Here is a 22,495-nt window from a genome sequence, read left to right on the forward strand (position 1 = left end):
TCCCACTACGTAGTCTGCCAATGCGAACAAAGAAGCATGGATGGACAACTGAGGATGGGTTTCAATGCATCTGCATTTGCCTTTGCTTCTGCTTATCTCAGAAAATAGACTCGAATCGGTAGCTCGGTCAGGCTAGAAACGGTAGTCGAGACCTTTGACCCATTGTTTACCATGGCAATGTGTCTGCAGGACGGGATGGGACGGCACAGCGTTTCATCAGACACGGCAAACAGACTGCGATGACTTTTGTCGTTTATGTCCCTGTTGCTGCATCTCTCCAAGCTGCCACCTTCCAGACAAAGTCCTGTGTAACCACTACTCTGCCCATCCATCCAACCCAACGTCAGCGATAACAATGGCTTGCCGTTTGTATCTTCACCCGCTCGTCATATCGACGGCCCAACAGTTCTTCTTTATCTACATCGCAGGCTTCACATCCAGCAATTCGGCTCTGCGTCCAATTGGTTTCGTATTCTTTCTCATCTCTACCTTTGTGGCACTTTCCTCATTTGAAGACTTTATCGAACCACCGGGATGGGTCTCGAGAGCCATCATATCCGCATTTCCTCAGATCTCACTTACATACTTTGAGCGCATGATTGTACGCAAGATTGCATACGCCGATGACAGAGAAAAAAAGGACCAACCTGCCCGATCGAGGTTCCAAGAGTTCCGCTCGCGATATGTGTTTGGACAAGAGGTTGCGTCTTCAATGAGAGGACTGGGTACAGCGTGGGAGATCAGGAGCATACACAACTTTGACTCTCGTGATCCAAGCTATGTCCCAACTGCGACGCCATTTGTGTGCATCAATCTGTTAAAGGTGCTGCTCTGCTACTTTGTTCACAAGCTGTGCATCACGACGCAGCTGAGTCTGAACAAGGGATACATGGCGCCCGTCTACGTACCCGTATTTCGTCGTCTTGGCGATGTGACCATGGACGAGCTGCAGGTTCGCTACATTGCGACCGTCACAACTGTTGTGTCAATCTTTTGCTTCATTCAGGGTGGTTACTCGCTGGCCTCAGCCGCTTCGGTCGTTATGAACCCCAAAGCAGTCAAAGATTGGCGACCGATCTTTGGGGAATTGTCGGATTCGTATTGTCTTCGACGCTTTTGGTCGTAAGTTTCGAGCATCACCCTCTAACCGACGTTACACAAACTGACAGATGTAGAACATTTTGGCACCAGGGCCTGCAGAACAACCTTCGAGGTACCGCGACATGGATCGTCAAGAACGTGTTTCGTCTCAATTCTTACTGTTTAGCTTCGAGATATCTCAAGATTCTCCTCGCGTTTGCGCTGTCGGGCCTTGTACATGTCCCAAGTGATATGGGAAGCGCCGTACCAGCAGCCAAATCGGGAGCCATTCAGTTCTTCTCGACGCAATTGATTGGACTTGTATTTGAGGATACATTTGGGGACATGTTTCTTCCTCTCTGGAAGTACAAGACTACAAGGGTTTTGGCAAAGTTGGTTGGATACTTTTGGGTTATTAGTTTTCTGGCGTGGTCGGGCCCCGTGAGATGGTTCCCTGTAATTCTTCAGCAGACGCCTGAAACTGAGCTCTTTAGACTGAGTGCCTTTAAGCCCATGGCCAAGGTTATGACCTGCTTTTAGACTATAGACGAGATTTTGTATTTAAAATAGGATATCTCCAATATGATTATTGAGTCTCTCATATTTAACCGCCTCACACTAAAAACGAGTAAAACCCAAGATAAATAAAGTGTTCATATGGAAGTCCAACAGAGATAAGGCGGGCAGACTGATTACAGGGCCATAGCAGCGCTGGAACCGACAAATTAGTGCTGCACAGTGGAAATAAGGCTCTATAATTAGCGACGCCCACTGTAACTTGGCAGGTCAAAGCACTTAAAAATCGCACCGTCCATCCAAATGTACATTCACCCTCTCACAACATATACATATTCGCAACATACAGATCAGCATCATGATCACACCTTTTCACGCCATCGGCGTCCTCTTGCTGGGTTACAGTGGCCTCTGTACTGTACAGCTGCTATGGAACTACAGAAAGGCCAAGGCGATCGGCCTTCCAGTACTCATCACACCTATTGACCCTGTACGTCAAGCGAGCGACAGCTACCTTGAGATGCCAATACTGATGATCAACAGTCAAATGTCCCTTATCTACTCTGCTCCAGCTGGCTGGAACCCCTGCTTCGAAAGGTTCTGCCTTTTGGACTGGGAAATTTCGTCGAGTACAACAGTCGCGACTGGAATTACAGCCAGATCCATGGTCTTCAGGAACGCATTGGTGATACATTCATCATCGTCAGTCCTAAGCAGATCCGCGTCTTTACTGGCAACGCCAAAGCATCTGATGACCTTTGTCGCCGACGCAAGGACTTTGTTAAAGCTGTAGCTCTTTACAAGCCGCTTGAGATCTTTGGCCGTAATGTTGTAACTACTGAGGGCGATGACTGGGTGCGACACCGAAGAATCACCACCCCGCCGTTCAATGAGAGGAACAGCGCGCTCGTGTGGGATGAGTCCAAGCGACAGGCCACAGACATGCTCAACATGTGGGCGTCAAACCCAAAGGGTGTCGTCAATCCCCAGAGCGATACCATGGTGCTTGCTCTTCACGTCCTCACAGCTGCTGGATTTGGCAGAAGCTACAAGTTCGGAAGCGGACTCGAGAGTGAATTGGAGAACCACAGTCTCAGCTATCGCGACGCCCTCAGTCTGATCCTCGGAAACCTCTTTACCGCCGTGTTTACAGCCACCCTTAATCTCCCCACCTGGATGTTGCCCTCCAAGTTCAAGAAAGTCCAGGACGCTGTCATCAACTTCCGTCAGTACATGGCCGAGATGGTCGCCGAGGAGCGCGAGGCCATGAACGCCGGTGCGGAGGAGCAGGATAATCTCATGAGTATCCTGGTGCGCGCTTCTGAGAATGAGAATAAGCAGGGCAAGGGTGCCCGCCACTTGACTGATACCGAGATTTACGGCAACCTGTTCAGCTACAATCTCGCCGGACACGAAACTACATCCAACACCTTGGCATACGCAACTGTACTCCTCGCGGCAAACCCAGAATGGCAGAAATGGGCTGCTGAAGAGGTCGACCAAGTCACAGCAGGGGTTGATCTGAAGGACCTGGACTACGAAACTTATTACCCTCAATTGAAGCGCGTCCTCGCCATCATGGTAAGTGAACTGCCCCCCACCAATTGACACCCTACTAATACGTACAGCACGAGACATTGCGATTATTTGGTGCAGCAAGGGCAGTCCCCAAGACCACCCTCGTGGACCAGATTCTCAAGGTTGACGGTACTTCTTACACGATACCCAAGAACACCTTTATCGGCGTCAACCTTGCAGGACTGCACATATCATCCGCATCATGGGGCGACAACGCACTGGAATGGCTCCCCAGCCGCTGGATCACCCGGGATGAGACCGAAGGCGAAAAGATGACTGTCATGCCCACAGGGGCCTTCCTTCCTTGGGCCGCCGGCCCACGCGTGTGCCCAGGTAAAAAGTTCTCACAGGTAGAATTCGTGGCCGTGCTTGCATGCCTTCTCAAGGAATACACCGTGGAGCCGGATGCAGACGGTGAAGGAGACCTCAAGACTGCGGCGTCAATGGCGCTCATGGAAGAGGCGAAGCAATCGAGTTTCAATTTCCTGCTCAAGGTAAAGCACCCTGAGAAGATCAAGTTGCGGTGCGTGCGGAGGTCCGAGAACAGGGCTTAGTTTGACCAGGGGGGGCGTGTGCCCAAGGCAAGGGTCCAAAGATGGTGGATAGGGCTAAGCCAGAGAGAGACTAGACTACGGCTACTGTACCACTGGGTAGGGGAGAGGTGCCATTGTGGAGTGTTTCTATTATACTACATGCATACAACAATGTTTGTCGCGTCACGAAACGGATCCGCTCAATCAATTTCTGACTCTGTTAGTTGCTTCTGACTGTTCTATTTTGCACAGACAGGGTCCTGTCATCATGAGCCTCCATGTCCATAACTGGGTAATATCATGATCTACGACTTGGACTAGCTAACTAGCCAACATTTGACCCGCCACAATGGCTACGTGTCTCATCCTACGTTAATCTAATCCTTTTCTCGAAGGTCTCCATGATCCACTATCAAGGAGTTCTTTTTTTGCCCCAACGGCTAATTAGAATTGCTGTACTGTAATCTAAACGCTTTGAACAAGGTTTCTTCTTTCCTTCCTTTCGCAGCACAGCCCTGCTAGTGATACTCATAATGTTTATTATTGGAGGACCTTAGAAGTCATCTATCCCTGTGTGGTATTTGTTGTCCCTGTCCTTTTTGTTCATCCCTGTTGTGACATACGCAGTCAGCAAACTTGCGGGCCGTCTCAACACCCATAAGGAAGCCCGGCTCTTGAAGGACTTATTGGTGTTTTTCTACTCCAGAACACATGCATTGGTCAACTAGCGGTAGAGGTCGAGATGAGTAAGACATGACATAAAATGCCCGTCAAGAGAGGGGGGAGGGGGCGTCGATGATCGGGATGATCTGCATGCAACCCTCAACTTTGGACATGCTGCTCCAGGTTCATGTCACGTCGCTGAAGATAAACCTGCCTATGATAGGATTTGCACTTTTTGTTGAAGGACTTTGTATTTCCGTATTAGATGTCTAGATAAACATCACGAACACGAAGCTGACGGCGGCAAGACCCAAGAGAGTATCTCCAAGACAAAGGGCGCATGATGGAACACAACCCAAAGCATGGACATGAACACCATCTTTACCTGGCCCGGACCATGAGACCCTATCATTGCTCTGCATCAGATCCAGGTTAGACGACGGCTCGGTCGGTATGTGGATATGGAAGTCGCTCTAGCCGACGACCCGTGCCCCCTCGTAGGATTTTGACTTGCCCCGAGCTGACAAAAGCGTATAGCGAGAGGAGGTAATGGTATCCGTCAACCTAAACTAGATCCCGGTCCATGATAAGCTCCTCTGGCTGTGCAGCAAGTACACATGTCCCCGTACCTTTGGGAGTCATAGTACCGAAAAAACCAGCCTTGTCAGGATGGGGGTTATGCCCAAGTTTGGGTCAAACATGGAGTTTGCTTGTTTTGGAGCCCACGCTATTTATGGGGTCGTTCCAACCTGTCAATCAAGTCCTTGCATAGCGTAGTTAATTAATATTCCATGCCAAAGACGAAGAAAGAAAAAGAAAGCTCGAGTCGCACTAAAACAGTTTTGTTACACTATACCCGTCCATCACTTTGACGAAAAAAGATGCTCTTCTTTAGCGTCCCGCCATTGAGAGAGACCATGTCCGTCTTGAACTCCAAGCTCAGTTTCGACCTCAATTCCACAATCATGAAGATGAATCACTGGCTCGAGACCTCTCCCATAGCATACATCTTCCTTTCTCTGCTGGTTTTGCTTTTCTCAACATACTTCATCACTACTGTTCGGTTTTCTCTGCAGAGACTTTCCAACAGACGCTATCAGGGAAAGGAGCCTTCGACACTTCCTTATGGAGTACCTGGACTTGGTTCAGCCCTTGGCTTGATCCGAAATCCCCATGGATTCTTTGGGTCCATCGTGTAAGTCTTTATCGATCATCCAATTTGCCTTTCACGACTAACAGATACCAGTAAAAACTTTGACAGTGGAGAACCGATACGAATGCGTCTTGGTCTTGACCATTACTACCTCATTCACGGAACGAGAAGCGTCCAACATGTCTTTCGATGTTCTAAAGAACTCACTTTTGAAGAGTTTGCTCTTCGGGTCGCACACAAGGTCAAGCGACTCCCGGAACGAGATGTTGCTCTGTGCTCAGCAGACAAGTCTGGTTCCGCAAGAGTCCCTCTGATAGAGACCAGGGAGGAAGATCGCATTTGGCGAAAGTTTCATGAACTCTACGAGCACCATCTCATTGGGTCCAGCGCAGTGTCTGGTCTCACAGAGTTGTTTGTCGGTTTGATGAACAACGAGCTCAGCACTATTGCCCTTGACGGACCTATTGAGGTTGGAATCGACCATTTTCTGAGAAAACACATGTTCAGAGCTTCTACGATTGCTCTTGCTGGTCACGGTGTGTTTGAAGTGGATCCCAATTTTGCCGATGTCTTTTGGGAGTACGACGTGGATTTCATGCCTCTTCTCTACGGCCTCCCCAAGATTATGTGCCGCAAGGGCTGGAACGCTAGAGACGAGTGCCTTGAGACTACAAAAACCTACCTCAGGAATGCGTGGCAAAATCTTGACTGGCGAGCTGCTGGCGAGATGAACCCTGAATGGGAGCCAAACTTTGGTTCCAGGCTTGTCCGCGAGCGAGAGGTGGCCATGGAAAAATACGGACTCAGTCTAGAGGGAAGAGCATCTTTCCAGATGGGTCTGATCTGGAGCATCAACTCCAATGCTATCCCCATGACATCTTGGATCATTATTGAAATTCTCCGCCGGCCAGAGATTTTCAAAAGGATCAAGGAGGAGGTCGCCACAGTTTTCGACAAGGAGACCAAGAATATTGATATTGCGGAGGTGAGGAAATTACCACTGCTCAACTCAGTGTATCTTGAGTGTATGCGTCTCAGATCATCTGTTTTCGTTGTCCGCAAACTTCGAGAGTCTATTGACCTCGATGGGTACACGCTCAAGAAGGGAAACCTCATCCTCGCACCATCATACCTGGCTCACAGCGCCCCTGAGGTATGGTCATCGGGCGCCCACCCACCAGAGGAGTTCTGGCCTGATAGGTTCATCCAGAAAGGATCGGCTGGTATTACGGCAGGCAACTACTTCCCCTACGGAGGCGGCGTAGCCATGTGCCCTGGACGTAACTACGCCAAGCAGGAGATCTTGGCAGCGGCGACTCTGTTCTTTGCACACTTTGACGCAGAGCCCCTGCGATTCGTGGATGACAACGGTAAGACGTCTGACAGAGGACCAGAGGTTGGCAACGAAGCCAGGGGTGTTGCGAGAGTTGATAGGGATATGGTTGTTCGGTTATGGCGCGCTTAGGATTATGTTACTCAATACCATTTGGAATTAGTCAAACTTGCAGTTTATTGGAATTTACTTTTATCAGGATACATACACAATGAATTGAATCATCTAAGCTAGCCTTTGAATTACAAACAAGTGTCTCACTCTGAACTCTTGAGATTTCCAATCACCGAGTACGAGACCATTTGGTCCTGAGGTCGTACAACCCTCGCGGCAGGATACCCCCACGAAGGAGTCATCCAATACATGTAAGCAACAACCCAGACATAACCAAAATACTTTCTCTTGTTTCCTCCCAACCCCTTTGAAATGTGCTGCACGCCGTCCTCGCACATTATCGCCAGAGCGGTTACGAGGAAGTAAGTGATGGCATTCGACTCCTGAACGGAAATGCCAAGAGCTCTGTCAGCGGGATAATGCAGGGCTCCTGAAATGAAGAAGCTGATGATAAGCTTGCAGTACCGAGCAATAAGCGTTCCCCTTGGCATGTGAAGCAGGCCGTGGACGAGAAAATCACTTATGCTGGTGAGATGACGTCGCAGCGTCTGATGCCAAAAGTCGCCCCAGAAGCGCCTGATGGTGTAAACATCCGACAGGCGTCCCCAAACGGGAGGTAACATTCGGACAGGGTAGAGGCCCGAGATAAGGTACCCGAGAGAGAATACGCTGTTGACGAGGTGGATGACACAAAATGTGTTTAGCCAAAAGCCAAGGACGGCACCGAGACGAAATAAGGCTTCATGTGCGTCAATTTCTCCCAATCGGGTGAAGAGCAGCTCATTCCGGGGTGACATGAGGTTCTCGAGGTCTGGTGGTGGTTGGTTCGCGAATACGTCGAGGACCAGGTAGCTCAGGGTGGCATTTTTGACATGTCTTAGTATTTCTTGGCCACGGGACGGAACGTGAGATAGTGTTGCGGGAGAGGATGACCAAGACGGAATTTTGGAGATCTGGTGTGCTGTGCCGACACCGCGCATATTCCAAAGGTTGCTGACACCAAAACGCAACCGAGATATGGCAGACCGAGACGTGGGGGGTGATTTCTTGGCGGTAGTTTCCTCATCACCAAAGGACACTTTGGTGAGACACAAATCATCCAATGATTTTAGAAACTGAATCCACATGCCAGTTGAGATCATGGCAATGTGAAGGCGACTTGGCAAGGCGTCGTCAATAGCCTGGTTGAATATCCAGGTGAGCCAAGCGACGACCAAGGCAATCGCTGGACGAACCAGGTTTCCAGGTGCTGTGAAACCGAGAGCAAAGGCAGTCAGGGCCTGGGATGTGGCCGCAAGGCAGAGAGCAGTCTGAGCCGTCATGGTTGTAGTGTGTTGGTGATAGTAACAAGCCTCAAAGAATAGAATTGTCTTGTGTCATAACTTGTCTCGTCTCGTCAGCACAGCACGGGATGGGCATTCAAATGTGATTTTCCAACACGGCTCGCCAAGTGAACGATGCAGTTGATGAAGTGAGACCCCGAAATGTCACACCTGAAGCGTCAAGCACGCACGGAACAGGAGTGAGGTGCCTTGTCCATGGTCTTTGCTTCACCGTCAGAGTAGAATGATGGTGTTTCATCCGAGATGGAGTTTGAATAAGCGCTAAACTAGAACGATACCCGAAGGATCTGCAGAGTCCAGGGGTATCCTTGTGGCTTGCATTACTAGATTACCTAATCCCTGCCGTGTATCAACCGCCCAACTGCATTAGGTGAAGGAAAAAAAGAAATGGTTCGTCCCAGATAAAGACGTGGGTAATCACAACCGGTACTTGATAAAACAATGCGCATAAGAGGCGCAGTCTTTTTTTATTTTCTTTGCCAGAAATACGGAAAATTTATTATTACACTAAGTACACATGTAACTATAACAAGTAAGCGTACTTGCGCCAAGCAAAGCAGGCGCCGAAATACAAGCCGGCAAATAAACAGAGCCACATTACTGATCCTACAGCCATGGCAGTCTTCTTGACATTCCGTAGAAAGGCAGCTTCGTTCACACGTGGAAAAGACTGACCCACAGGTACAGGTTTATCCAAGAATTCCGCCAAGGGCTCCCATCCCATGCTTGGTTGGTACTCAAGGAGTTGGCCAGGCGGCACCATGTCGTGTACCCACTGGTTGTGCTTATTGTACAGCTCCTCGCAGGGAACCTGCTTTAGGCCAAACTTTGTAGAATAGAACTTGTCCCAGGCAACGAAGAGATCGCTCGAATGGATTACCCCAGGAACCCAATACCCGAGGATGCGATACCAAGAGGAGCGCAGATCGATGCCCAATCCGTGGTAGGAAGCAAGCCAGACCTGGGGATTTTTGCGTACAGATAGAATGACCTGAGGGATCGTCAGCAAGTAGGTTACAATCAGCGGGGAAGCTTAATGCTTACCTTTGCGTTGGGGTAGATTGTCAGCATGTCGTCGACCAATGTGCTGGCAGGCGGCTCAAAGACGGCCTCGAAGCCATCATAGAGCTTCTTGAGTGCCTTGAGTCTCTCATTGCGGTCTTGGATAGCGAGTACGCGGGCACTCTCCTTGACGCGTGCAATGGGAGCTGGAGGATCACCGAGATGGAAGCATGGGCTGATACCAAGAATCTCGAGGCCTTTTTTGAGACTTGTTGTTGAAGTGCGTGGAAGACCAGCCTAGGCAGTCAGTCAGCAATAGTGATGAGATGGATGTCGGAGTGGACATACCACGATAATTTTGACGTCTTGTGTCTTTTCCTGAGCCATGTTGGTTGATTGAATGGTTAGTTGGATTGCTACAGAGATTTGGTGAGTCTTGTTGAAGCATTTATTTCACTATCTATACCAGTTTTTCTCTCGGCAAATACAACCATAGTCCCTGTCATTTGAATACAAGCCTTCCCCTTGGCCTTGGCCCTGTCAGTCTTACATATCAAGGATGTTGGTCTTGTTTCTGCACACGCCAAACAAGGGTCGTCGGCCAGACTTTCGGCAGAGGCGTGTGGGGGTGTCGTTACAGTGAGGTGAGAGTCCAAATTTACACTGCATTAGCGGGCGGGGCTAAGAAATGGGCTGTTTCGGCTAGGGCTGATCCGCTGACAGACGGGGCTGTCGGTGGATGCACCGGAAGTCGGGCGGCGTTTAGATTAGAGGTACGTACCGGCTAGCAGACACTTTACCAGCAATGGTTTTGGGTCATTTCTACCCCTAGACTTTTGTCAAGCAATCGTCGTCAAATTATTCTATTCTCAGTATCAAGAAACGCAAACATGGAGACATATTTGCTAGTCGCCATCGCTTTGGCCGTGGTCTTTCTTGTCAACCACAAATCCTCTCCCAAGGTTCCCTCTACTATACCACGACTACAAGATTCATCCCCGTTTCTTCCATTCAAGCTTTACTGGCGTTATCTCACTGATTGCCGTAGACTCTTTCTCGAAGCATATCAAGAAGTAAGTTTATCTCCTCCGACAAGACTCCCACTAACAATATCAGTTCACCAAAGATGGAAAAACATGTGTTTTGCCAAGTATGGGCTTCAAAGATGAAATCCATCTAGCACATCACCATACCCAATGGGCAGCTTCTCAGCCAGATGGCGTACTCAGTCCCTTTGAAGGATTTCGTGAAATCGACAAAGGGGATTGGAACTCTGGCCACGCCAGCTACATCCAAGATCCGTGGCAGAGTGTCGTTATCAAAAAGGAGATGGGTCGTTTCCTAGAGATACTCGCTTCTGATGTGGATGATGAGCTGAAAACTGCTGTACCTGAATATGTGAAGCCTGGACCAAACGGCGAGGTTGATGTCTATGAATCCATGAAATGGATTGTAGCTCAAGTCTCCAGCCGCTTCACTGTTGGCCTTTCTCTCTGTCAGTTGTTTCCCATTCACGATGAAAGTATTACCTAACTTCATATCCAGGCCGTGACAAGACATATCTAAAGGACACTCTCGAGTTTGCAGACTTGTTCATCTTGAACTCTGGTCTTTTGATTTACACCCCTTCACTCCTCAAACCACTCGTTGGATTTTTCATCACTTTACCAACGAGGTACAACCGGTGGAAAATCCAAAAGCACATTCAACCTCTCTATGAGGAGCGCGCCAAACGTTTGTTGAACCCTGAGCTCTATGAAAAGAGTGAAGAGCCAACAGATAACCTGCAAATGATGATGAAATATGCCATCGACAAGCACCGTGACCAGGTCACTCTTTCTCAGATCTCTAACAGACTATGTCTTGCGAATCTTGCTTCATTCCATCAGACTGCTGTTGCGACTAGCAATGTCTTGATCAACATCGCTGCATCAAACGCAGAGTTCAACACCATTGAAGTCATCCGGAAGGAAATGGCAGATGTTCTTGGTGAAAATGGCGTATTTGACAAAGCCTCTGTGTCAAAGATGGTTCAAACCGACAGCATTCTGCGAGAGTCGATGAGGACACATGGTTTTGGAAACAGAGCCATGATCCGCAAGGTTGTTTCACCGGATGGGCTAAAGACACCAGACGGCCAAACCCTACCCAACGGCTCAACAATGTCTATCCTTTCTTATCCCGTCCACAATGACCCAACCATCTATGAGCACCCTGAAAAGTTCCACCCCTTCCGCTTCTCTCAGATGAGAAGTGAAGGAAACGGTGCAAACCTCTCATTCGTGTCAACATCTCCTACATATCTACCTTTCGGCCACGGAAAGCATGCTTGTCCGGGACGTTTTCTAGTTGACTTTGAGATGAAGATGATTTTGCATCACGTCTTGAAGGAATATGATATTGAGCTTCTTCCTGAGCATAACGGTGTGCGACCTGAGAGTCACTGGATAACAGAGGCTGTTATGCCGCCTGTGGGAGTCAAGTTGCGATTTAAAAAGCGAGAGCTTGCATGATTTTTTGGAAATAGAATTCGTTTGAGTTGAAGTCGTCATAATTGGGTTTAGCCTGTAGTTTTGCCACTTGAATTCAAGCTGTTATCAAAAGCCACCAAAATAGCACAGGAGAAAACATGCTGCTACGTACGTGTCTGCAATAGCGTGGCGGTGCATGAAACAAGGTCCTTGCTTACTTGCCTGGGTAGTCTACTTGTTAGGCCCCTGCTCGTAGTAGCTTCTCCTCTAGTGGGTTGGTATCCGTACAGAGTACCTGGACATAAAATAGCCAGCCCAGTGAGATCCCATTCCCTCCTCATCCACATGCAACCACCCACAATGCCACCAATTGCTGTTTTTCTGTCCTACTATCGGCCATGGGCTGCCGTCGCCATTGCTGTAGCTGTTTACTGCCAAGTAATTGTTGATCAGAACTACTCTGTTAAAAATGCACCGTTTTATTTGGGAAAGTATCTGCTTGGCTTTTTGAGTGTCTGGGCTGTCTACACGGTTTTCCTGTATCCTGCCCTGCTGAGTCCGCTGAGACATTTGCCTCAACCAAAGGTATGTACATGAAAAATGATGTCAAAACGATCACAGCTCACAAAGTATAGCCCGGTAGTTTTATTAACGGCCATTGGGCCGAATCTGTCCGTGAGCCTGCCGGTTTACCATTCAGACATTGGATGAGGACCATTGAGAACAATGGGCTCATTAGATACAAGTGAGTTTTTAATATCCCTCTTGATAAGCTGGTGCTGACATACGCAGACACCTCTTCAATCAAGAGAGAATTCTTGTCACTAGCCCAGAAGGGTTGAAGGAAGTCCTGGGCCAGAACAGCTATGACTATGTAAAGCCTCATCTACTCCGAGCCATGGTCGGCAAGATCTTGGGTTATGGATTGCTCCTCTCTGAAGGAGATGTGCACAAGGTACGCAGTTCCCTTCCTGCAATCATACCCGTCTGACAATCGTAGATGCAAAGAAAGAATCTCATGCCGGCATTCAGCTTCCGCCACATCAAGGAACTCTACCCAGTCTTCTGGTCCAAGGCCCAAGAGCTTGTCCACGGGATCGAAAAAGAAATGTCAGAAGCTCCAGGTTCTCAGATCGACATTGCAGACTGGGCAAGTCGTGCTTCTCTCGACATTATTGGTTCCGCAGGCATGGGTCACGAGTTCAAGTCCCTTTCTGACCCCAGTATTGAGGACACCATGAAGATGTACGGATCAATGGTGAAGCAGAGTGGCGGAGCTAAGCTCTTGACTGTCCTGCAGCTTGTTCTACCCTCCATGATTACGGATTATCTTCCATTTCAGAGGAACATGGGCGTTTTGGCCGCGTCAAAAGCTGCGAGAGATACTTCGCAGAGGCTCATCAATGCGAAAAAGGTGCAGATGGCTGCCAAAGAGAAGTTATCGCCTGATATCATCTCTACAGCTCTCGAGTCTGGCCATTTCACGGATGAGGGTCTTGTTGATACTATGATGACCTTTTTGGCTGCTGGGCACGAAACAAGTGCTGCGGCACTGACTTGGACGATTTTCCTGCTTGCCAAAAACCACGGTATTCAGGACCGTCTACGGGAAGAAATTCGTCAAAACGTCGATGGTTTGGCTGATAGCGTTGACTCTAAAAAGCTTGACGGACTTTCTTATCTCCATGCTGTCTGTCAAGAATCTTTACGCCTGTACGCCCCCATTCCCTTCACGGTGCGCGACTCTCTCAAGGACACGACCATACTGGGCACATTTGTCCCGAAGGGAACAATGATTATTCTCTGCCCGTGGGCCATTAACCGCGCGCACGAATCATGGGGAGCTGACGCGGATGATTTCAACCCCGAGCGGTGGATGGTGCCGGGGCAAGCCAACTCGGGTGGCGCAAAGAACAACTACGCGAATCTGACGTTCCTTCACGGGCCGCGGAGTTGCATCGGGCAGAAATTCTCGCTTGCTGAGCTCATGGCTCTTACGTGCGCCCTAGTCGGGAGGTACAGGTTTGACATTGACAAGGACTACGAGGTGAAGGATCTCACTGATGGGATTGTTGCTAAGCCGCGGGAGGGGCTAAAGGTTTCTGTGGAGGAGATTCAGGGTTGGTAGGGACAGAGAGGACAAGATTAGAGTGTGTAGATTAGAGATGCATGAAGCAAGGGTAGAGGGTGTAAGGCTGTTTAGACCGCGCCACAAAGATGCAGTTTCAACCCGAGTTTCTTCTCGAAATGTCTCACTGGATTAGTGTCTCCGGTACTTGTTTCGTCTAGCGTTTTTTTTTTTGCTTTTCGGGCTATTGAGTGGTTAATTATCCGACTTGTTTGTGTCTGCTTGCGAGAGAGGGGGGCTTAGCATGTCACAGAGCTTTATCTGTGCGTGTCACTCCATCTCTCATCCATGTCGATCCATCATGTCTTAGTCTTTTTCTCCACAGTCTAAGTCCACCCCGTAAGATCTAACGTCTCACCCCCAAGACAAGTAAAAAAAAGACAACCCTTGTCGACGAATCCCCTATCAATGTGTCTTTTGTGAGAGAAAAGCACAGCAAAGATAATGCACCGGGTCTATGCTTGTTTCCATTTAGCCTGGCGAGAGGCGGGAAAAAACAGGAGTCGCTTCGCTTATAGGATCAGCAACTGACTCAAAGTATCTACCTACAGCTACACCAACACGACTCACTCTACAGGGTCATGAGATTAAGTTGAGCGACTTGTTGGTCCTCTTTTTTCTTTCCGTTCTGTTCTGGGGTCTGTTGCAGATCCTCACTGTCCTTGTCTCTTGTCTCTGACTCTGTCTCTATCCCCTTGTCCAACCTCGCAGCCCCATTGTATTCCCTTCTGCCATTATTCTTCAAGCTTCCCCGACGGTCCGGTTTCTCTCTTTTCTCTGTTCCCATCCATCTGCACCATCATTATCTCATTCATCATCATAATCACAAGACAAAGACAGACAAATCAGAAATGTCGATATCTGACGGCAACTACGCTCGGGGTGACCTCCTCAACGGCTGCAAAGCCCTTATCCCAGGCCTTGAAAACGCCTACGGATACGTCCCCAGTATCGCAGCCGGTATTGTCTTTGATCTTATCTTTGCTGGCACTGGCATCTACCACATTGTTCGCTCGTTCCAGAAGCGCAAAGCCACGTCGTACCTCCTGGCCATCGCGTCCTATGTTGAGCTTGTGGGATGGATTGGTCGCACATGGTCCAACAAATGTCCCTACAACAAGATTGCCTTCCTTCTACAAATCACAACCCTCGTCGTCGGTCCGATCTTTGTCGCTGCTGCTATCTACGTCACTCTCGGTTATCTCATCAGATCCATCGGTCCTCAGTACTCTGTCATTCGTCCTAAGCTCTACCTCTGGATCTTCCTCGTCGTCGATGTCGTTGCGCTCCTCATCCAGGCTGGTGGTGGTGGTCTCGCTGCGGGCGCGGCTAACAAGGGCAAAGACACCCAGCCGGGTACCAGGTTGATGGTTGCTGGTATCATCTTCCAGCTCGTCTTCATGACCATCTTCTGTAGTCTCTTCGCCGTCTTCATCATACGAACTCGAGGTCTTACGCTCCAAAAGGGCCAGCGTCTTTGCATCTACTCCACCATCATCTCCGTCGTCTTCGTCTACATCCGATGTGTCTACCGAACGGTCGAGCTTCTACAAGGTTGGGAGGGACACTTGCTCAAGACTGAGGGATACTTTATCGGTCTTGATGGTGTTTGCATTGCCGTTGCCATCTTGGTCTTTTGCATCTTTGACCCGGCCATTCTTCTAGACTACCAGGAGCCCATCACTGCTGAGCAGTCCTTCAACGAGCTCAACACCATGTCTACAAAGTGATTCCACCTTGAGATCTTTGGGGCTCGTCAGCCATTCTAGCATAGCCAAATCCACATGCCTTTCGTGTTTTACTTTCATGTTCAGCGGCCTGTGCCGGGCAGCACCATCTTTAGTTACAAGCAGCCTGCATCCGAAAGTTTATGCTATTCAAGTCCCCACTGTACCTCTCCATGGTCCGTCTATAAAGTGATTGCCGAGTCTAGGCTGAGCCTCAGCCTGCTTCGTCCCATGCTTAACCAGTTGGGGTTAGTGATAACGCCTCCTAGGGCCGGCCTGCTTAAGCACGCTTAACGGCAGTGAAGATGTGTAACGTTAAAGATCTGCTGATTTAGATTTACACACTCCATGTCCACGGCAAGACTACAACAGGAGTTTAGCTTTTTCCAGTACAATATCGGACACTAAGGCTAAAGCCAATCATTCGTATCACTGCATGGCAGAGCCTATTTCCTTGACTAAACAAATATCACAGAATGTAACGCACTTTATGACGGTGCTGTCGTTCACGATGGTGTTTACATTTGCAGACCACAAAATTCCACATCATTGCGGCTTATATTTAGCATTGAAGAAGTATTTAAATTTCAAGGTATCAAATAAGATAATAAGGGTTCTCGCTGTAATGTCCGTCGCAGTGTCGTTCAGGAATCTCATATATTTCTTCCTCATCTTATATACAGGGTATCATTTTCCGTCTTCACCCTCCAGCGCCACCGTCATCAATCATAAGCGCACGCTTTTCGCAAGTCTCCAAGCAGAGCTTGGAACTATGGCCAGATAGAGCTCACACCCAGGTCACTTTCTGTTATGAAACCATTCGCCGTGGTGGCACAGAGTGATGCGTAGGGATCATGGTTCCCACCACAGAGGGAGCACATCATGTCCACATATTCACGAGGCGTCCCGTGAGTGACCAGCGACGGCGAACCGGTTGTTGAGTGTGCTGGAGAAGTATGTGATGGTGACATTTGATCAGGAACGGGGATCCATTGTAATATGTTGTCGTGGTGTGTAGGGTTTGGCAACTGGTTGGTGCCATGGCTGATTTTGCGTTGAAACGCTTGCTCTGACGGGACAGGCATCGGTAATGAAGTCTTTTCAGTAATTAATCCTCCGTCACCGTCGCAGTCATCGTTGCAGAAAAATGAAGGAATTTGTAAAGTGCAGGCTTGACATCCAGACGGTTGCTTGTTGCTCAACAAGGATGCAGGTATAGGGTATTTGGGCACGATATCCATGGGAGAGATCTCGTGGCTGTAGTCTTGGGTTTGATTCGACATGATGATAGACAGTCAAAGATATTGTGATCGGTATTTGGGTACCACGATTCCGAGTGAGGATCAGGGAAGAATAGTCGTACTTATACCATGACTACCTCTACCTATAAAACAAAACCCTGCACCGCCTCGCGGAAACGCCACAATGACGATGATTCGTAAGGGTCCAACAAGCGAGACCAGCGGCGTCACATGGTAGCATGGCCCTGAATCAAACAGGTTCTAATAGGAAAAACCCATAGTAATTGTCTGATCCCAACAGCTCGCGGTGGCTTCTCACTCGTTGGAGGTTGAAGGGGGCGATACCATGACGTGAGTTTACGTCCCCGTGTCCACATTGTTTGTAGGCCCCTGGTCTTGATTGGATCAGCCACCTCCAGGGTCCTGGAGCATTTGGCCCGCGTCCATCGAATTTTGTGATTTCTCATGTGTAAAAGAGCGGAAATTGTGAAATGTCGATGCTGAACCACCCCACCGTAAAATCACCGAGGATCCAATGCTCTGGTCGCAATGCCTCGGAAGCCACAAGTTTGCAATGCAGTGGACAAGTATGAAGTGGTTTGTCAGCACATTATTTCGTCCATCAATCCCTTCCTGCCGTGAAAGAACAACCTGCCTTCCATCCGTTTCCCATGCAGCGCAGGTACCAAGGCACCTCTCTACGAACCACTACGAACCATCTTCTCTCTCGGCAATAACCCTTGCGCATCCAATGTTTCCCTTAGCAAGATCAATCCTACAGGTCTCGTAAGGAACACTGTCACTCCACTCTCGAAAGCCTCATTGCGTATTCTGTCCGATGCCAGACCTGTCAGCACAATGATCGTCGCAGGTGCTGTCTGGGCCCGGCGTTCATGTGCGCGGATCTGCCTTGTTGCTTCAAGACCATCCATGACTGGCATAGAAATGTCCATTAGAATGCCAACGAACATGCCCGGATCCGATGTATATGCGTCAACGGCTTCTTTGCCGTTTGTGGCGACGGCGTATGTTTGGCCAAGCTTTCTCATGTAGGCAGACAGTACTTTGAGATTGATCGAGTTATCGTCCACCAGTAGAAGCTTGCGGACCTTTCTGTTGGAAGAATTAGCCGTAATATTGGCCTCGGGCCGGCTATCAGTAGGTTTCATTTCGGCCTCAGATCTCGCAGGATCTACGACACGAACAGGGCTTGGTGCTGGTCGAGGTAGGACCGCCATCACCAATTGAGGCAAGCCGACCCATCGCTCATAGGCACGCAACAGTGCTCTTGCGAGAGCTCGAGGTCCCAATCTGTAGCAGAAATCGTGTCAGTGAGGTGACAATCGACAAATAAACGAATAGGCTTATTGACTTACGGCTGAGACATGCACTCAAAGATCCCATCTTGCCCAAGATTCTCGTGTCTTGTCAAAAGCCGATAGGCTGCCAGAGCATCCCGGCAGACAACAACGTTCGGTATCTTTGCCAGCTGAGCAACGTCATCCATGGAGCTCGGTAAAGCATCTTCTGACCAGAGGATGAGATCGGGGATCTTGTCTTGACCTGACACCAACTCCAAATGCAGCCAGCGACAACAAACCTCTTCTACCAACGTGCGGCCGTCCTTGCTCCATTCTGGACCGAAGCCTCGTAAGCGCACACGGAGATTGGTCAGGTCTTTTACTTGCTCTTTAAACACGCGGTCCCTATCGGTCAGCCCGTGAGTGCCAAGGAGTCTCCTGGATGTTTGTTCGAGGGGCAACGTCACGACAATCGTGGTGCCCACTCCAAGCTTGCTTTCAACAGAAATTTGACCATGCAATTGCGTAGTCATCTTCTTCACCAGGCTCAAGCCCAAGCCTATACCGGGCGTGAACTCGTCCTCTTGGGAGAACGGCTTAAATAGTTTGTGTCGCAAGTAGTCCTCGCCCATGCCTTTGCCGGTGTCGTGTACTGTTAACCTGACCAATCTCTCATTCGATGAGCGCCTTGCAGATTGCTGTGTAAGAGATACATGGATGATGCCACTAGCCGTATACTTTAGAGAGTTGCCCAATAGGTTCATGACGATGCGACGGAGGGCTCCCGGCTGTACGTAGAACATCCAGTGACACTTCGGATCCATCGAAAGGTACACCGCGGTGTTTTTGAACGCAGAGAGCTTGTCGTTACTGTCGTTGAAATTCGATCCAAGTTGCTCCATTGCCAGTACTCCGTCTAGTCGACTGTGCGCAGCGTTGTCCGCGTGACTCGACCTGTTCTGCTTGGATAGTTGTCGGATGGACATGTGCTGGAAATTGAACCCTGCAAAGACACTCTCGACGACATCTTCAACGAGCGCATCGAGTCTGGTGTGTCTGAACAATGACTTCTTCCCGAAAAGGTCGGACCTGCTCATCTTCCGATGCTCCCTGCCATTAGTAGTCGAGTTTACCCTCTTAGCAGCGAAACTGTTGACTTTCGAATAGTCTAGGAGATGGTCGATGGTATCAAGCAGAGTGCGACCACAAGTTTCAATCGTATGGATCGCATTTACTTGAAAGACACTGAGATCTGTGTCATTCAGCAGACCGGTACTGAGAATTACACCGTGTAGAGGCGATCGTAATTCGTGCGACAGAGCGCCCAAAGCATCAGACTTGGCCATGTCAGCCTTTACCGTTTCGAGATTGAGAACCTCGGCGGCGATCAGCTTCGCGAATGCTCCCAGGAATGCAAGTTCGCTGTCGGTAGAGAAGACGCGCGTAGGCGTGAAAGTGTAGATGAAGCCTCCGGCCATCCAACGCTCTCTCTTGGGGTCCCAGATCGGTATAAAAGCAACGCTGCGCGCACCGGGGAACGCTCGATGGATCAAAGCCCCTTCCTGAGATCGGCTGTACATATTTCCAGCTCTCTTCCTCTGAGCCGCATCTGGAAAGCGGCGGGTTCCCTCGGAAGTAGTCTGTGGGAGGGCGGTATCGGGGCGGTTTTTGAGCACATCGTCATCTCCCGATGAGTCGCTGGTCTGCAATTCGCCAACCGAATCGAAATTGAATATCTTTCCATCCGGGTACCGATGAAGTAATTTCGCAAGGAATCGTTGAGGGAGATCTCCAATACTGCCATTGATGAGGGTAGAATCATTGACGCTGGAAAAGTCTGTATTAGAGAATCCCAGCAGATCACATGAAGATTCGTCGGGTACCTGCCCTGCCGGCGTCTGTGGCTGCTCATCGCTGCTGCTTGACAAACATGCCTGACCCAAAACTTGATCAATATTGGGAACTTCCTCTGTCGGGGAAGCCTGTGGTCGTCTGTAGGAACCCATTGCTACGTCGAGGAAGACAGTACCCTCAACCTCGAATGCCTCCCGGATAATGTTGGCAGCTTTTGAAAAGATACGTTCTAAAGCGTTGTCGTTCAAATTGGCGAGCTTCAGTATGCTTGGTAAAGAATTGGTCGCTGGAGGCGAAGCGTGCTGGTGCAATTTGTTGAACCCTTGGTCTTGTAGTTCTGATGAAATATGCGCTCCTTGTCTTTGATTGCCTTCCAGATATTCCGAGTGCTGTTGTTCGGCATTCAGGGCTCCTTCCAATGCGTCATCGTCGACAAAGGCTTCCAAATTTGCCGCTGTATGCCAGCCGGTCAGAGTGCCTTTGCCGGCAATGAAAGAGCCTAGACCACGATTGACGCGCGCATGGTTCCGGGCTTCATGCTTTGATCGCTTGAGCTGGAGATGGTTCGTGATGGCGAGAGATACATCTCTCATACGCTGCGCACTTTGATCGTTCCATGTCGAAGGCTGAGTGGTGCTCATGACACAGTAGGCACCAATGTCGATGCCTCTCGGTGTGCGAATGGGGACGGCAGCGTAGAATTGGCCAGATTCCCCAAATTGACAGTAAGGTCTGGATGAGAAATACGAGTCCTCGGCCAGATTGGGGACCAAAGATAACGGGAGCTCTGCATTGGACTCCTGCTTCATGTACAGCACATGATCGCATGTACCTTGATTTCGGGGGATGGCAGTGCCGCATAGCAACAACGACTCTGGACAAGTCAGATTTGGGAGGTCTGGAGCGATTCTCATCGATGGTGTCGCCTCTGCAACGACGTATTGGTGGCTCGAATCAAACAAGGAGACGAAGGCCCTGTCGGTGCCTGTCTGGCATGTACCCAGCTGCGCAAGACCCGTGAGGATAGAATCAGACGCACTCCTCAGCTCATGCTTGGGAGGTAATCGTCCATCGCAGTAAAAAGTGAAGTTTGTGAGGAGCGACGGGTCATATCTAGACGTCATTTATATTAGCGGACGAGACTTATGAGTGGTCAAAACTGTGACAGGAGCATCTACCTGAAGGTCTCGCGCTCTCTAGTTGCTTCAGACACGACCTTGAGGGGCTTCATGCTGGCCATGACAATCGTTATGTGACGATAGTTGCTGGCTGGTGGGTAAAGATCACCGGCGCATTCTCCACTTTGGGTTATTTAGAGGATGCAATGACAGCGAGAAAAGAAAGCCATGGAGTTCATAGACTTAGGTACTGTTCTGGGTCGCGGGGCCTCCCATGGCCACCAGATACAAGAAAGATGGACTTGAGGACGGGACGTGGCGAACCGGGTCTACGGGACGGGCAACGCGTGTCCAAACTTCAAGGACATGCCGGATAGACCTCAATCTAGAACAAAGAAACAAGATAGTTATCCGTTAGCGGGGTCAATGTCGACGAAAAGCTGCTGTATGATTCTTCTCGGCAGATGCAACATGTAGGGGTAGAATATGCCGTGTCGTCGGTACATTGCCACTCTGGATTCCTTGTATGAGTCATTATAAGTAAGTATTTCCTGACATTATCCGTAGTATCAATGATAGTATCATCTTGTTCCTCTCTATGATATATATCTGTATTACAACAGTTGTCTATTGATTCACAAAGAATTAAAATCTAAACTGCAAGGTACGTAGTCACGGAAATAAAGACACTTGTAACCCCTGCAGACAGGGGTCTAGCCACGTGCTCTAGTGCTCGGATACAATGAACAATGACCTTCCATTGCCTTCGCACCGATTAGATACAGAGTACAGTCGTCATTTTTGGTCACCTCAAGGACATGCCCACCTTTACAGGCTCAGTTGGGCGCGTAGGTATCGCGTTGTTGTGGCTAGATTGGTATCACCAACAGGGGTCAGTGCATGCAAGCTGCGAAGCGAGAAGAAAATGTTGAAGAAAAGTTGACACTGGGCTTCAGAAATAGCAATGCAACATTAAATACGGTGCCACAAGTATGACGTAGCTGGAGAAATCTGGTTACAGGGGTGCAATATGCGTCCCCAAGACACCACCAGATACCAAGTAAGCCAGCGTGTTATTGATAAGCGACACTGGCCATCCTCTAGGTAGGTATTTCTCAGGCCGAATCTTTGTTCTATTCCTTTGCATTAGACAAAAGCAATATCATCTACTTACAAAGCCCAGTCCAAACTTTAACAAATGTCATGTGTAAATCAAGTCAACACAGTAACGCCTATCCAATCCATGTGTCTGTAGAATTTAGCTGCTGTGGGATTTGAGCTGATGACATATTCAACCAGGAAACCTAGTAATCGCCCCAAAGACCTACAATTCTAGTGAT

General features: G+C 49.1%; 10 protein-coding genes across 10 annotated transcripts, besides 1 other annotated feature; 6 read left to right on the forward strand and 4 right to left on the reverse strand.

The window, feature by feature from the left end:
- Positions 1 to 355: 355 nt before the first annotated feature.
- On the forward strand, positions 356 to 1,620 carry FPSE_00538 (uncharacterized protein; the record flags this gene model as incomplete). The annotated part of the gene is made up of 2 exons (XM_009253658.1): positions 356 to 1,122; positions 1,176 to 1,620. 2 exons carry the CDS (start codon positions 356 to 358, stop codon positions 1,618 to 1,620), a joined length of 1,212 nt encoding a protein of 403 aa, XP_009251933.1.
- Positions 1,621 to 1,954: 334 nt separating this feature from the next.
- Positions 1,955 to 3,728, forward strand: FPSE_00539 (uncharacterized protein; the record flags this gene model as incomplete). The annotated part of the gene is made up of 3 exons (XM_009253659.1): positions 1,955 to 2,086; positions 2,140 to 3,177; positions 3,225 to 3,728. The coding sequence occupies 3 exons, from the start codon at positions 1,955 to 1,957 to the stop codon at positions 3,726 to 3,728; spliced, it is 1,674 nt and encodes a 557-aa protein (XP_009251934.1).
- Positions 3,729 to 5,251: 1,523 nt separating this feature from the next.
- On the forward strand, positions 5,252 to 6,988 carry FPSE_00540 (uncharacterized protein; the record flags this gene model as incomplete). Its single annotated transcript, XM_009253660.1, has 2 exons — positions 5,252 to 5,565; positions 5,617 to 6,988. The coding sequence occupies 2 exons, from the start codon at positions 5,252 to 5,254 to the stop codon at positions 6,986 to 6,988; spliced, it is 1,686 nt and encodes a 561-aa protein (XP_009251935.1).
- A 125-nt stretch (positions 6,989 to 7,113) lies between these two features.
- On the reverse strand, positions 7,114 to 8,292 carry FPSE_00541 (uncharacterized protein; the record flags this gene model as incomplete). The annotated part of the gene is made up of 1 exon (XM_009253661.1): positions 7,114 to 8,292. One exon carries the CDS (start codon positions 8,290 to 8,292, stop codon positions 7,114 to 7,116), a length of 1,179 nt encoding a protein of 392 aa, XP_009251936.1.
- A 544-nt stretch (positions 8,293 to 8,836) lies between these two features.
- Positions 8,837 to 9,702, reverse strand: FPSE_00542 (uncharacterized protein; the record flags this gene model as incomplete). The annotated part of the gene is made up of 3 exons (XM_009253662.1): positions 8,837 to 9,304; positions 9,358 to 9,612; positions 9,664 to 9,702. The coding sequence occupies 3 exons, from the start codon at positions 9,700 to 9,702 to the stop codon at positions 8,837 to 8,839; spliced, it is 762 nt and encodes a 253-aa protein (XP_009251937.1).
- Positions 9,703 to 10,205: 503 nt separating this feature from the next.
- On the forward strand, positions 10,206 to 11,828 carry FPSE_00543 (uncharacterized protein; the record flags this gene model as incomplete). The annotated part of the gene is made up of 3 exons (XM_009253663.1): positions 10,206 to 10,388; positions 10,432 to 10,810; positions 10,861 to 11,828. 3 exons carry the CDS (start codon positions 10,206 to 10,208, stop codon positions 11,826 to 11,828), a joined length of 1,530 nt encoding a protein of 509 aa, XP_009251938.1.
- A 318-nt stretch (positions 11,829 to 12,146) lies between these two features.
- On the forward strand, positions 12,147 to 13,914 carry FPSE_00544 (uncharacterized protein; the record flags this gene model as incomplete). Its single annotated transcript, XM_009253664.1, has 4 exons — positions 12,147 to 12,371; positions 12,422 to 12,531; positions 12,579 to 12,741; positions 12,787 to 13,914. 4 exons carry the CDS (start codon positions 12,147 to 12,149, stop codon positions 13,912 to 13,914), a joined length of 1,626 nt encoding a protein of 541 aa, XP_009251939.1.
- Positions 13,915 to 14,567: 653 nt separating this feature from the next.
- Positions 14,568 to 14,608: a microsatellite.
- A 157-nt stretch (positions 14,609 to 14,765) lies between these two features.
- FPSE_00545 (uncharacterized protein) lies at positions 14,766 to 15,644 on the forward strand (the record flags this gene model as incomplete). The annotated part of the gene is made up of 1 exon (XM_009253665.1): positions 14,766 to 15,644. The coding sequence occupies one exon, from the start codon at positions 14,766 to 14,768 to the stop codon at positions 15,642 to 15,644; it is 879 nt and encodes a 292-aa protein (XP_009251940.1).
- A 767-nt stretch (positions 15,645 to 16,411) lies between these two features.
- On the reverse strand, positions 16,412 to 16,924 carry FPSE_00546 (uncharacterized protein; the record flags this gene model as incomplete). The annotated part of the gene is made up of 1 exon (XM_009253666.1): positions 16,412 to 16,924. The coding sequence occupies one exon, from the start codon at positions 16,922 to 16,924 to the stop codon at positions 16,412 to 16,414; it is 513 nt and encodes a 170-aa protein (XP_009251941.1).
- Positions 16,925 to 17,580: 656 nt separating this feature from the next.
- FPSE_00547 (uncharacterized protein) lies at positions 17,581 to 21,277 on the reverse strand (the record flags this gene model as incomplete). Its single annotated transcript, XM_009253667.1, has 3 exons — positions 17,581 to 18,193; positions 18,259 to 21,150; positions 21,216 to 21,277. 3 exons carry the CDS (start codon positions 21,275 to 21,277, stop codon positions 17,581 to 17,583), a joined length of 3,567 nt encoding a protein of 1,188 aa, XP_009251942.1.
- Between the last annotated feature and the right edge of the window lie 1,218 nt (positions 21,278 to 22,495).

The sequence above is a fragment of the Fusarium pseudograminearum genome, chromosome 1 (genome assembly GCF_000303195.2).
Source record: "Fusarium pseudograminearum CS3096 chromosome 1, whole genome shotgun sequence".
In the NCBI taxonomy this organism is placed as follows: domain Eukaryota; kingdom Fungi; phylum Ascomycota; class Sordariomycetes; order Hypocreales; family Nectriaceae; genus Fusarium; species Fusarium pseudograminearum.